This window comes from Fukomys damarensis, unplaced genomic scaffold (assembly GCF_012274545.1).
Source record: "Fukomys damarensis isolate Sample0158 unplaced genomic scaffold, DMR_v1.0_HiC HiC_scaffold_39, whole genome shotgun sequence".
In the NCBI taxonomy this organism is placed as follows: Eukaryota; Metazoa; Chordata; class Mammalia; order Rodentia; family Bathyergidae; genus Fukomys; species Fukomys damarensis.
The window spans coordinates 46,821,344-46,834,867 of record NW_022900951.1 but is presented as its reverse complement, the minus strand read 5'-3'; the positions used below and the strand labels follow the sequence as shown (position 1 = coordinate 46,834,867).

The following is a 13,524-nucleotide window of genomic DNA, read 5'->3' as shown; positions in this document are numbered from 1 at the left end:
ATGTTTTTATTTGCTAAGTTCATTTTATCAATTTTTTTTCCTGATTTGTTATTTGTATAAAACATCTTTGCCTAAACAAAAGTCATAGAGTTTCCCCCCGCCTCTTTCCTAAAGGGTTTATAGTTTCAGGTTTGTACATTTAGGTCTATGTTCTGTTCTGCCTGTGGTGGTATACAAAGTGCATCAAGGTTCTTATATTTATTCTTTGGCATATGGATATCCACTAGATTGAGTGGCAGTTGTTGAAAAGACTACCCTTTTTCATTTAATTGCTTTTCAATGTTTGTTGAAAATCAGTTGTTCATGTATGTGTGAATTTATTTCTCATGCTTCTTGTTTGACAGGCTCTGGCAGACCACGAAGATGAGATCCCGGAGACAGTACGGACTGTGCAACTCATTAAAGATCTGGCTAGGGAGATCCGCCTGGTTGAAGTAAGAAGCATGGTGGGAGGGAAAGCATTTGGGAAGGCCTCAATACACAAGTGATGCCTTCACTTTGTAATTGTCACAGAGCCCAGGGGAATGGTTAGGAAGACCCTTCCAAAGGCTCTGATCATTTAGTAATCAGTCATTCAAATCATATGCTTCGACTCTCTGCCACATACTGGGCTAGGCTCTTAGGATACATAAATAATACAGCGCCTGCCCGCAGAGAACTCAGAGTCTAGTAGAGAACCTCTGAGCTTCAGTATCCTCATGTCTGAAATGAGGATAGTTGTACTGACTCAAGGATTGTTAAAAGAATTAAATAAGGAATATGGATTGATCATTAAGTATAGTTCTTGGTGCACAGGAGGTATTCATGGTGGGTTGCGGTGGTGGGTGGTGGTGGTAGTTGTAGTTGTTATTAATATTTTTACTCAGTCTCTGCATTCTACAAAATGACAGTTCTCTCAGGTTGAAGATGATTACAAAGACATGTTTCAACAGGTGGCATATGCCACGAGGCAGTAAGGTATAGTGGTAAGAGATTCAGAGAAACATGGTTCTGGTTCCTGCTTGGTCACTTGAAAATTTTTCAGAGCCCCAGTTTCTTCATCTGTAAAGTGGGAATCAATTTTACCAATCTTTCAGAGCTTTGGTAGGATTAAGAGCTAATATATGTAGAGCCCCTCGCACAGTGCCTGCAGAGTAAGTACTCAATAAATGTGAGCCATTGTTATTAATAGACAAGAGAAGAACTTAGTGGGCTGGTGAAGTAGCAAAGGCACCAGAGAACAATTGAATGTGAGGATGTTTAAACTCTTTTTAGTTTAGGAACTATGAGGTTCCATTTAGTTTCCAGGCTATACATCCATGCTAAAGGGTAGTCAAGTGAACTACTGGAAGTTGGGCTTCTTGCCTCATTGTTTGCAGCATTTTTCACTGCCTACACCTTACAGTGTCCTACCTTGTTTTCTTCTACTGCAACTATTAAAATTCTTCAAGATTTAGTTAAAGCCCTACCTTTACTCCAGCTCTTCCTACTTAAACTAATATTGTACAAACAGAGCTTTGGACTGGTTTGAAGAGAACTTACAGATACATTATATATGGTTCATTGTCTTTCAGATGTTTTAAAGGAATGGAGTCCTTCTTTTCAAATGAGATCTTACATAGAAGCCCAGTATATATAACAAATCAAAGCACAGCTTCTTTTAGTAGGTTGAAGGTGGGAGGCCTAGGGCTCTACTTGTTCCTTTCCTATGTTTTCCTTCTACTTTCAGTCCCTAGGATTTCTCCTGGTAAGCTCAAAAGAACCACCATATATCTTTGAAAGTCACCTTTCCAGTCTGATCCTTTAGTTTTACAACTGAGTAAACAGAGCTCCGAAGTGGTCAGATAACTTCCTGATGTCACAGAGCTAGGTAGTAATAAAATTATGACTAGACTTTTCTCTCTCAAATGGTCTAGTGCTTAGACTTTGAACCACACAGTTTAGTACTTTTTTGTTTGTTTTGTGTCAGCTACTTTTGGAGTCTTTTTCTTTTTCTCCAATTTTGACAGTAGTGCTGGGTTTTTCCTTTGCTCGTCTTCTTATCAATGGCTGGGTAAAAGAAAATGCCACCCAATAAATTTTTGATGACTTGTGCAAAAATTAGGGTGTGCATATGTGGAGCATCTGTAAGCCATTTCCATGGCATTACCACCAATGCTGGGAACAGACCTCTGCTCTTAGAGTAGACAGAACCCTTGAGTAAGCTCTAACCCCCTCGTGTACTAACGCTCTTATAGGACATCTTCCAACAGAACGTTGGGAAGACGAGCAATATCTTTGGGCTGCAGAGGATCTTCCCAGCTGGCTCCATTCCCTTAACCAGGCCAGCCCATTCCACTTCAGTATCCATGTCCAGGCTGTCACTGCCCTCCAAAAGTGGTTCAAAGAAGAAAGGCCTGAAGCCCAAGGAACTCTTCAAGAAAGCAGAGCGAAAGGGCAAGGAGAGTTCAGCCTTGGGGCCTGCTGGCCAGTTGAGCTATAATCTCATGGACCCATACAATCATCAGGCACTGAAGACAGGCTGTTCCCAGAAAGCAAAGGTGGGTGCTGGCCCATGGGTTCAGCCCAACACTTTTGGGTCCCTTGGAAGCACAAGCTTTCAAAAGGACTGGATATCCTGTTCTACTCTCACCTCCCTTAGGGCCCCTGGTCTTTGGCTACCAGTCCCACTCATTTAATAGGCATTTATTGAGACCTTTACTATGCTTGGCACTGTGATAGGTGCTGTGGATGTTACTCTCAAGAGGCTGACAGGACAGTAAGAAAGATAGGTATAAAAACAAATGAGTACAGTGAAGTGTTGTGGATGCCACAATTAGGGGTATGTTTGGGTCCCTGACACACAAGAGAGGGTTGATTTTCTATGGTAGGGGAGAGGGTCAGCAACTCTCCTAAAAATAGGACACTTGAGTTGAATCTTGAAATGTTGGGATGGGAATGAAATTCTAGAATATTGTGTATCAGGTTGGAGTTTTGAACAGGTCTTTGAGACACCCCCTCCGCTCTAGGGCTTTACTTTGCCCCAAGATTATGGTACTCTCCATGGGCATCTAAAGATGCCTCTTTCCTTTTTAAGGGAACATGTTTTACAGGATTGATAACTTTCCCCTGAACCATACACTGTATTCTAAACTTCTTGCTCCTGTGATCTCTGGGGGTGGGGATTGGGTGGGGGAGGTATAGCAGATCTTGGTTCAGGGGGTTTTGACAGTAACTCAACCATGAAACCAAAGGGAACTGGCCTTCTTGACTCACCTGAGAGTCTCAGGCTGGTGACAACTGAGCCTCTTCCTTCTGCAGTTCAACATGACTGGTTCCTGCTTGAATGACTCAGATGATGACTCACCAGACATGGACCTTGATGGCAATGAGAGCCCACTGGCCCTCTTGATGGCTAATGGCAGGTGAGGTTAAAAGAAGAAACAGATACTGGGACTATCAGTGGCATTATGCCACTAGATCAGGGCACAGAATTGGTACCTAGGGGTTGGGATATCGGTAGGGAATGGGATGTATCTAGGGCAGTATCCCCAGATATTATCAGATATCATTGTTTAGATGAGAAAGTCACTGTAGAGGAAGATGTCTGGAATCTAATTGGCAGTCCTAAGAAAGAGCTTTTTTAAGTTCAAGAATTTCAGCAAGTCAGTGGGGCAGTACCATTGGTACAAAAGAGTAGTGTAGTATTCTGTTTAAAAGCATTAGTTTTTAATGTACCGTTTGTCTTTTTAAATTTTACTAGTACATATATGCAGTATAGAATGATTACATTCATTGAATATACCTTTTGTCTTGTGACTTGATTTTAAGGAATTTAGCTTACAGAAATCTTTGCACAAGTTTGTAAATAAAAACGTTCAATGCTTACTACTGTATGTTTGTAAGTAATTGGAGTGCTCCCTTTGGCAGCACATATACTAAAATTGTAAGCAACTGGAAATATCTACATTTTTATCAGTAAAGATTGGATAAATTATGGAATATGTATAGAATGGAATACTGTGTAACTGTTAAAGAGAATGGGGCAGTTTAATATTTGTTGACATAGGAAGAAGTCGAAAATGTATTCCTTTTTTGTTTTGAGATGGGGGTGTTGCTGTATTGCTTAGGCTGGTCTGGTCTTGAACTCCTATGCTCAAGCATCCTGAAGAGCTAGAATTGTAGGCACATGCCAGTTTCTAGTTTCAGGATACATTAAGTGAGAAAATGAGGTTACAAAATAATATATAGGAATAATTCCATTTCTTAAAGGCATTTGTACACACATGTATATTTTGCATGTGTAGGAAAGCAATATAGTCTGTCTTTCAAAATAGTTTAAAATTCAATTTGCAAGATTTAAAATTCAAAAAGTGTTAAAGAATGCACAGTGAAAAATCTTGTTCCCCTCTGTCTTCCTTTGTTCTCCTCACCATGGGCAACCAGTGCCCATGTTTGTCTTCCAGAGATAAATGTATTCAAACAAATAAATATACTCATTATATATTGTATGCTTATTAACACCAAATTTTTAAGAGTGGCAAGTTGGATGGGGAGGTGGGAAAGAAATTTTTCACTTCAGTAGCATTTGTCACATATACAATAAACATGTATTAGTTTTTTTATTACTTTTTTGACATGTTGGGTATTAAATCTAGGGTCTTGCACATGCCAGGCAAGGGCTCTACCATTGAGCTACATTCTTAGCCCAAAGGAATCATTTCAAAATATGCCACAGCATTCTAGCAAGGTTTCATTATGTTGCCCTGACTGGTTTCAAACACTTGAGCTCCAGTGATCCTTCACCTCAGCCTCCCGAGTAACTGGGACAGCAATCATGTGCTACTGTACTCAGCCTTACTTTTTAAAACATTAATTTTATTGGTACACTTTTTATGTACACAATGATCTCATTCTTTGTACGGAATTTGTACCTGTACATGATATATCGGTTTTTTTGTACATGATATATCTTGATTCTTCTTTTTTCTCCATTCCCCTCCCCTCCTTTCAACCCTTCTTCCCCTCATTTACAAAAGCTTTTGTTTCAATTTTTCCTTTCTATTCCCTTTTTCCTTTTCCCTTCCCTCCCCAAAACCTTTTTTTCTGGTGTGTGTGGGGGGGGGTAAAGTCTTACTATGTAGTTCAGGCTGGTTTCAGTGAAGTGTGCTCTTTTTTTTTTTTTTTTTTTTTGGTACTGGGGGATTGAACTTGGGACCTTATGCTGGCGAAGCAGGTGGTGGAACCACTGAGCTAAATCCCCAGCCTTTAGGCTAGTTTCAGACTTGTTGTCTAGCCCATACTAGCTTTGACTTCACAATCCTCTTGTTTCAGCCACCCAAGTGCTGGGATTACAGGTGTGTGTCATCATACTGGCTTTAAAATAATTTTCAGTTGGGCTGGGGATTTAGCTCAGTGGTTCCACCGCCTTCCTCACAAGTGCAGGAAGCTCAATCCCTGGTACCAAAAAAATTTTTTTCAGTGAACATTTCCTAAAAGAAGAAAACCTGTTCACAATAAAATCATAGTCTTGGTAATCAGCCAAACCCAAGTTGGAATCCCATATCTGAAACATTCACTATATGGCCTTGACCAATTAAGTAACCTTTCTTTACCTTAGTGTCTTCATTATGTCTACACTATAGATGAAACTTACCTTAGAATTGTTAAGAGGATTAAGTGAGATAATGTATGTAATGTTCTTATCACGGGGCTGGCACATACTAGATGCTTAATAAAAGGTAGCTCTTAAACTCGGATGAGGAAAATGGGAACGAAGTGTGGTAGTAATATGGTTATGGCCAAAAGCTAAGTAGATCATGAATAAATCATGAAGTATGTATGGAAGCAGAGGCAGGGGAGGGAAGTAAGGGCTATTATCTAGATACTCAGAACACTAGATAATGGCAATCAAGAGCCAAGTACAAAGTATGAACCATGTAGGAACACAAACAACAAGCATACCTTAATAACAGCCTCTTTGTAGAAAAACATTCTTTTTGGACATAAGTGAGAATGTGGTAGTTCCATCTAGCTAGAAAGTAAGGGAATGGGGAGACTAAGGTAAATTCTGAAAGCAATAGAGTTATTCTTGGGGTTCAAGAACCCAATAATTAAAGAATAGGATTAAGGAGAATACTGAGCATTGCTTTTGTTTCGAACTCTTGGTTAGTCTCCTGGAGAGATAAATTTGAGGATGAACTTTCTGAGTCCATCTTATAATTGTTATTGAGGATACAGCAAGATATATGCCCCCCTCTGCCACCTTTTTCTCACTACTTCTGTTACCTGTTGTAGCTTTCAGAAGCTGCTGTTCGGTGAATTGAGAGGGTCAGGATATAGAAGTATTTATAGACAATATAATAGTATGTCTGGGCTTTTCTCAAAGTTCAGTGTTTTGTGGGGAGTCAGGTGTAGATGAAACAAAAATTGCTGAAGCTTAGCTGTATGATGTGTGGAAGTTTGTTATACATTCATATTTTTGTATGTTTGAAGTTTTTTGTAATTAGAAGTTAATAAAAAAGACCTGAGCATGAATTGTATCATTTATTGAGCCTATACTGTGTGTCCAACTCTATCTTAGCTATTTACATGTTATTTAGTCCTCACAGCAGTCCTTAGAGTAAGTACTGGTACATCCATTTTGCTCAGGTGAAAACAGATAACTTAATTGCTATTGGGCACTTGCCATATTTCAAACTCTGCATTAGCTCTTTTAATTCTCTTAACAATCGTATGACAATGGAAAACAGGCCAATTTAATAAAAGCCAATTCACTGAAAGACATTTCAACAAAATAACTATTTGCTGAATGTGCGAATGTACTGATTTACCAGAAACTTTTATTTTATTTATTTATTTATTTTTTCCTCATTCAGTTTATTGGTACATTTTAGGTATACAGTACAGTTACATTCATCATTGGGATCTTGTACCTTTACATGACAGGTCTTGGTTCTCATTTTTTCCCCTTGTCCCTGCCCTCCCTTCACCCAGAAACTTTTTTTAATAGAAAGCCATTTTCCTGCCTTAAGTTTATTGGGTTATGTTATGTTATTTATTTATATATTTTTGTGGTGCTGGGGATTGAACCCAGGGCCTTGGCAGGCTAGGCAATTGCTCCAACATTGAACCATAACTCCCAACCCATTTGTTCTTTTTTATTTCATATTGTTTACCATGTATAACAGATTGTCTAAGCCATTATTGAGTTTTTTTACCATTTCCTTTGTGTGTGTGTGTGTAAACATTTATACATACTTATGAGTTACCATGTAATATTTCAATTCATAGTGTATTGGGTAGTGATCCACTAAGATAAATTATTTGTAGTGAGTACATTCAAATTTCTGTTCTCTGTTATGAGATATATTATGCATTATTGTTATATTCACCCTGCTGTGCTATAGAACAGCAGAACTTATTCTGTGAAACAGTAACATATTACCCTTTGGCCTCTGTCCTCCCTCTTCCTGTTCTTCCCAGTCTCTGGTAAGCAGTGTTCTGCCCTCAATTTGTATGAAATCAGCTGTTTCAGATTCCAGTTATGAGTGATATCTTTTGAAGTATAATTTATATACAACAAAATTAACCAGTTTCAAGTATACAGTTAAATGAACTTTAGTAAATTAAAGACTTGTTCAGTCATCATCACAATCTGATTTTGAAACATTTCTTTTACCTAAAAAAATCCCTTATGTTTGTTTGTACTCATTCTCATTTCTGGCTCACAACTACTCATCTACTTTATGCCCCTGTAGACTTGCTTTATGTGGACATTTTATACAAAAGGAGTTATATGTGGCCTTTTGTGTCTGGCTTCTTTCATTTAGGGCATAATTTTTGTGAGATTCATCCATGATGTAACATTTATCATTAGTTCTTTTTTATTTTTGGGTTTTTTTTTTTTTAGTGTAGTTTTAGGTTGGCCTTGAACTCACTATGTGGCCTAGGGTAGTCTTGAACTCTTGGCAGTCTTACTGCCTCAGCCTCCCAAGTGTTAAGATAGATGTGTGCCATCGTGCCCAGCTTGGATACAATTTTTTGTCAAATGGTATATCATTGCATGGATATATATATATATATATATATACACCACATTTTGTTTATTTACTAGTTGATAGTCAGATTTTGAGTTATTCTGGATAATGATCTGAGTATTCATGTTCAAGTTTTTGTTTCTTATCTAGGAGTAAAATTATCAGGCCATATGGTAACTCTTTGTTTAGCTCTTTAAGAAACTGCCAAACAGTATTCCATAGTGTCTATACCATTTTACTTTTCTAGCAGAAATCATGAAGTTTTCCACTGTTTTTTTTTTTTTTTTATGTGTGTGTTGGTGTGGTGGTACTAGGGATTGAACCATTGAGCCCAGATCCTATACATTGAACTACATCCCTGGCTCTGTTTTTAATTTTGAGACTAGGTCTTGCTAAGTTGCTCAGGCTATTAGCTCAAACTTGGGATCCTTCTTAACCTCTCAGAGTGCTGGGATTACAGGCCTAACATTTTATTATTGCTTGCCTTTTTTATTGTAGCCATTCTAGTATCTTATTTTGTATGTGCATATGTGTTTTTTGCAGTGCTGGTGATTGAACCTAGGACCTTGCACATGATAGGCAAGCATTCAGCTATACCCCAGGGCCCTAGATTGTATGTATTTTATGTATACAGTGTGATATTTTGATATGCATCTACATCATGAAATGATTACTATAGTCAAATTAACATAGCTCATCACCTCACAGTAACTTTTTTTTTAATGTGGTTAAAAACATAGATCTCTTAGGAAATTTTAATTATACAATGCAATATTATTGACTATAGTTACCTTCCTACACATCAGATTTCTATAACTTTTTCTTTTTTTCTTTTCCTTTTTTTTTTTTTTTTTTGGTACTGGGGATCATACTGGACCTGTTGCTTTCAAGGCAAATGTGGTACAACTAAGCTAAATCCCTGGCCCTAGAACTTCTATATAACCAAAACTTTATACCCTTTCACCAGAATCTCTCCTGCCTCATCCTAAACCTGGCAACCCTTTACTTCTGTGAATTTGGCTCTTTTAGATTTCACATTTGAGTGAGAATCTTGCAGTCTATTTGTTTTGTGTTTGGCTTGTTCACTTAGCATAATGTCATAAATGTCTGGGTGGTTTTGATTTACATTTCCCTAATGAGTGATGATGTTGAGGATCTTTTTGTGTGATTATGGACTTTTGTGTATTAACTTTGGAGAAATGCCTATTTGAATCTTTTGCTTTTAAATTGATTGTGTTTGTGTGTGTGGTACTAGGGGTTGTATCCAGGGCCTTCATACTTTGCTATATCCCTGGTTCCCCTTTTTATTTTTGAAATAGAGTCTCACTAATTGGCTAAGTTGCTCAGACTCTTTGAATTTGTGATTCTCCTACCTTGACCTCCCAGAGTGTTGGGATAACATGTACCACCACATACATCTTAAATCGATTTATGTTATTACTGAATTCTAAGAGTTCTATAAGTATTCTAGATACAAATTCTTCACCAGGATATGCAAATGTTTCTTCTCTGTGTGTGGCTAGAATTCATTTTTAATGGATTTTTTTATTGCAAAAAAGATTTTAATTTTACATATTTCCATCACAAAGATATTATCCTGTGTTTCTTTCTAGTGTTATAGATTTAGCTTTCATATTTAGATCTATGATGCATTTTGAATTAGTTTTTGTTTATGATGTAAATAATGATCCCCATTAATTTCTTTGCATGTAGATATCCAGTTGTCTCATTACCCTTTGCTGAAAGTTTTATCCTTTTCCACACAGAATTCTTTTGGCAAAAATCAGTTGTTCTTGAATTTAAGAGTTTATTCTGAACTCATAGTTCTTTCTCTCTCATCTGTCTATCCTTATGCCAATATCACATTGTCTTGGTTACTATAGCTTTGTACTAAGTTTTGTAGTTGAATGGGATAAGTCCTCTGTCCTTGTTCTTTTTCAAAATAGTATTAGCTGTTTTAAGTCTTTTGTATGTTCCTATAACTTTTATTATCAGTTTTTATAGAAAAGCTGGCTCAATTTTGATAAGAATTGCATTGAATTTATGGATCAATTTGGGAGAATTGCCATCTTAATTTACTGTTCTTTCATGGTGCTGGAGGTTAAACCTAGGCCCTTTTTGTGTATGCCAAGCACATGTTCAACCATAGAGTGACACCTCCAGCCCTGACCTCTCAATATTGGACATGACTGTTTTTATGTTTTTTTCCCCCCTTTCTCTCCAGTACAAAGAGGATGAAGAGCTTATCCAAATCTCGGAGGGCCAAAATGGCAAAGAAGGCAGAGAAGGCAAGGCTGGTGGCAGAACAAGTGATGGAAGATGAATTTGACCTGGATTCCGATGATGAGCTGCAGATTGATGAGAGATTGGGAAAGGAGAAAGCAGCCTTGATATTAAGACCAAGTGTGTATCTGTTCTTTATTTGTCCTTGTGGTCATTACTTCCAAGAAAATTATAGTCTTATTTTCTTTTCTCTGACTGTTTGACTCAGATGCTAATCTTTGCTTCATAATAAATATATTTCATTGTTTTTTAGAATTTTCCCGGAAGTTGCCCCGTGCAAAACCTTGCTCTGATCCTAACCGAGTTCGTGAACCAGGAGAAGTTGAGTTTGATATTGAGGTATGTGACTACCCTGTATCTGGTCTTCTGTTCATTCTGGTCATGGAGACAGAAGATATATTGTCATTCTGGCTCAGGAAGCTGCAAAGACATCCTATACATTTAATCCAAATATTTATTAATTAAAAGATTGTATGCTAAGTGCTGCTCAGCATATAAATGGAGATTACAATTTAGTTGAAATAGTTAAAAAATACTTTATAACAGAATAAAATAAAAGGCAGTGTGCTATAGCAAAAAGATAACATGATTTGAAATATTTAATATAACTTTGCACAAACTATTTTACTTCATTGGGTCCTAGTTTCCTAATCTATAAAATAGGAGATAGAGTGCTTTACAAAGATGCCATGGAAACTGGGCATGTTGGCACATGCCTATAATAGGCTGAGGCTGAAAGATTGCAAGTTTGAATCCAGTGTGGGCAATTTAGCAGCAACTTAATGAGAACCTGTCTCAAAAAAAGTAGAATGGGGACTGGAGTTGTAGTTCAGTGTGGAGACCCTGGATTCAGTCCTCAGTACTTAAAAAAAAAGCCATGGAAAGTAACATGAAAGAATGACTATTCTGCTTTGCTTAGTGCTTGTTCTATACTTTGTACTCAAAAGATATTAGAAGTCAAACTCATCCTTGTTGTGGGGCCGTAACAGACTAGCCTGGGACAGTTGAGATGACATGCTCTTTTCCCCAACAGGAAGACTATACAACAGATGAAGACATGGTGGAAGGGGTTGAAGGCAAGCTTGGGAATGGGAGTGGAGCTGGTGGAATTCTTGATCTACTCAAGGCCAGCAGGCAGGTGGGGGGACCTGACTATGCTGCTCTCAGGTGAGTATTGGCTTTGATCTCCCTTCTCTAGGTTACTAGACAGCAGCCCCCTGCCTTGACCAAGAAATTAGTTGAGCCAATCAGCAAATATATATATATATATTGAACCATTTAAGTGGACAAAGAAATATCCATGGCATTTGGGTTGAAGGAACAAAATAAATGTGAAACCTGTTCTGAGGAACTTGAGATCTGACAGTGAAAGGATAGATGTGTAGTCGTCAATGGGAAATCAATTTTAGGTGCTTTGAAAGCCGGAAGAGGGGCTGGAAGAGTAACATAAGAACTTGAAAAAGAAAAGAAAAGATTGTAGCATAGTAAAAGAGGATTGTCCCCCTCTTTTACCATCTTGCCTGCTGTCTATAAAGAGACATGAGGCTTCTTAAGGACTGGCTTTTCATGAAAACAATCTTTGATACTATCTTGATCCTTTAGCTTGATTTCTAGTTTTTTGCCTTGGGTGGTTCTCACCTTCCTCCCACCTTGATCCCCAGACCTGTTGTCCCTTCTCTCTATTCTGATGACTGGTTTCTTCTGACAACTAGAGAAACTCCCTCAGTATTTCTCCTCTATCCCTTGCAGCGAGGCCCCAGCCTCCCCCAGCACTCAGGAGGCCATCCAGGGCATGCTGTGTATGGCCAACCTGCAGTCCTCATCGTCTTCTCCGGCTACCTCCAGCCTGCAGGCCTGGTGGACCGGGGGGCAGGACCGAAGCAGTGGGAGCTCCAGCAGTGGGCTGGGCACAGTGTCTAGCAGTCCTGCTTCCCAGCGCACCCCAGGGAAGCGGCCCATCAAGCGGCCAGCATACTGGAGAACCGAAAGCGAGGAGGAGGAGGAGAATGCCAGTCTGGATGAACAGGACAGCTTGGGAGCATGCTTCAAGGACGCAGAGTATAGTAAGGGCAGCTAAGCACATGGGTTTAGGCCAAAAGGGCTCCGTTTAGCCCCAATTTCAATTTCAATCCAAGAGAGGACAAACTATAGAGAAGAAAGGCCTGACCTTAAGCTTGATCCTTAGTTTCTCTGAGTCATGTTTTCTTATCCTGTAAAATGGGGATATCTCACAGGTTGATGCAAGAATTAAGAGTTTATGATTGTACAGAGCATCTAACCCAGTGTCTTGCTCATGGGAAGCCCTAAAAAAAATGGTAGCTCTTCTTAAAAAGAAAAGTGGTAGCTCTTATAATTATCTACATCTATTTTTGGTACTGTTCAACTTCTATTCTTGCTACTCTTTTTTCCCCCCTTTTGCTTACTTAAACCACTTGCATTGTGTATGTTCTGTGCCAGTCAGCTCATCTTTTATAAAGGTATATATAGTTAGCTCTCCATATTTATGGGTTCCATGTTTAGAGATTCAACCAACCATTGAACAAAAAATTTGGAAAATAATTACATCTGTACTGAACATATACAGACTTTCCTTTGTCATTTTTTCCTAACGTAACAGTTGTTTACATAGATTTATATTGTATCAGGTATTGCAGACAATCTAGAGTTGAAGTATGCAAATACTGTGTAAAGGGACTTGAGCATCTGCAGCTTTTGTTTGGGGACAGGAGTTTCTGATCTAGTCTCCACCAATACTAAGAGACTTCTGTAATGACCTTTCAATGAGCTTTTTACATTTAAGAAATGAGTCTTAAAAGAAAATATCCAGGTATGGTGGTGCACTGCACACTTACAATTCCAGCACTCTGGGAGGCTAAAGCAAGAGGATCACAAGTTTGATTCTAGCTTGAGTGACTTAGCAAGACCTTGTCTCAAAATAAAAACTAAGGACTGAGGGTATAGTTCAGTGCAAAGGCCTTGGGTTCAGTCCCCCAAAAAATCCTTTTTTAAAACTAAGATTTATTGAATGCTCTGGTACATAAAGCACTTTTTTTTTCTCATTGAGTTTATTGGTACATTTTAGGTATACAGTACAGTTAACATTCATTATTGGGATCTTGTACCTTTACACAACAGGTCTTGGTTCTAATTTTTTCCCCTTGTCCCTGCCCTCCCTTCACCCCCTCCTCCCCTCCCCCTTCACAAACACTTTATTTCCATTTTTTCATTTTCTCATATTTTTTTC

The 13,524-nt window shown here is 38.4% G+C and overlaps 1 protein-coding gene across 4 annotated transcripts in view; it reads left to right on the top strand.

Moving 5' to 3' along the window:
* Positions 1–13,524, top strand: part of Phf8 (PHD finger protein 8) — a 124,703-nt gene that overhangs the window by 56,793 nt on the left and 54,386 nt on the right. For 3 of the 4 annotated variants that reach the window (XM_010610746.3, XM_010610748.3, XM_010610749.2), the window contains exons 12-18: positions 345–434; positions 2,217–2,519; positions 3,280–3,383; positions 10,222–10,400; positions 10,534–10,619; positions 11,314–11,447; positions 12,030–12,343. In XM_010610746.3, the coding sequence (XP_010609048.1) occupies positions 345–434; positions 2,217–2,519; positions 3,280–3,383; positions 10,222–10,400; positions 10,534–10,619; positions 11,314–11,447; positions 12,030–12,343 (1,210 nt within the window). The remainder of the gene's footprint in view (positions 1–344; positions 435–2,216; positions 2,520–3,279; positions 3,384–10,221; positions 10,401–10,533; positions 10,620–11,313; positions 11,448–12,029; positions 12,344–13,524) is intronic. The other variant, XM_010610747.3, reaches the window with a different exon arrangement.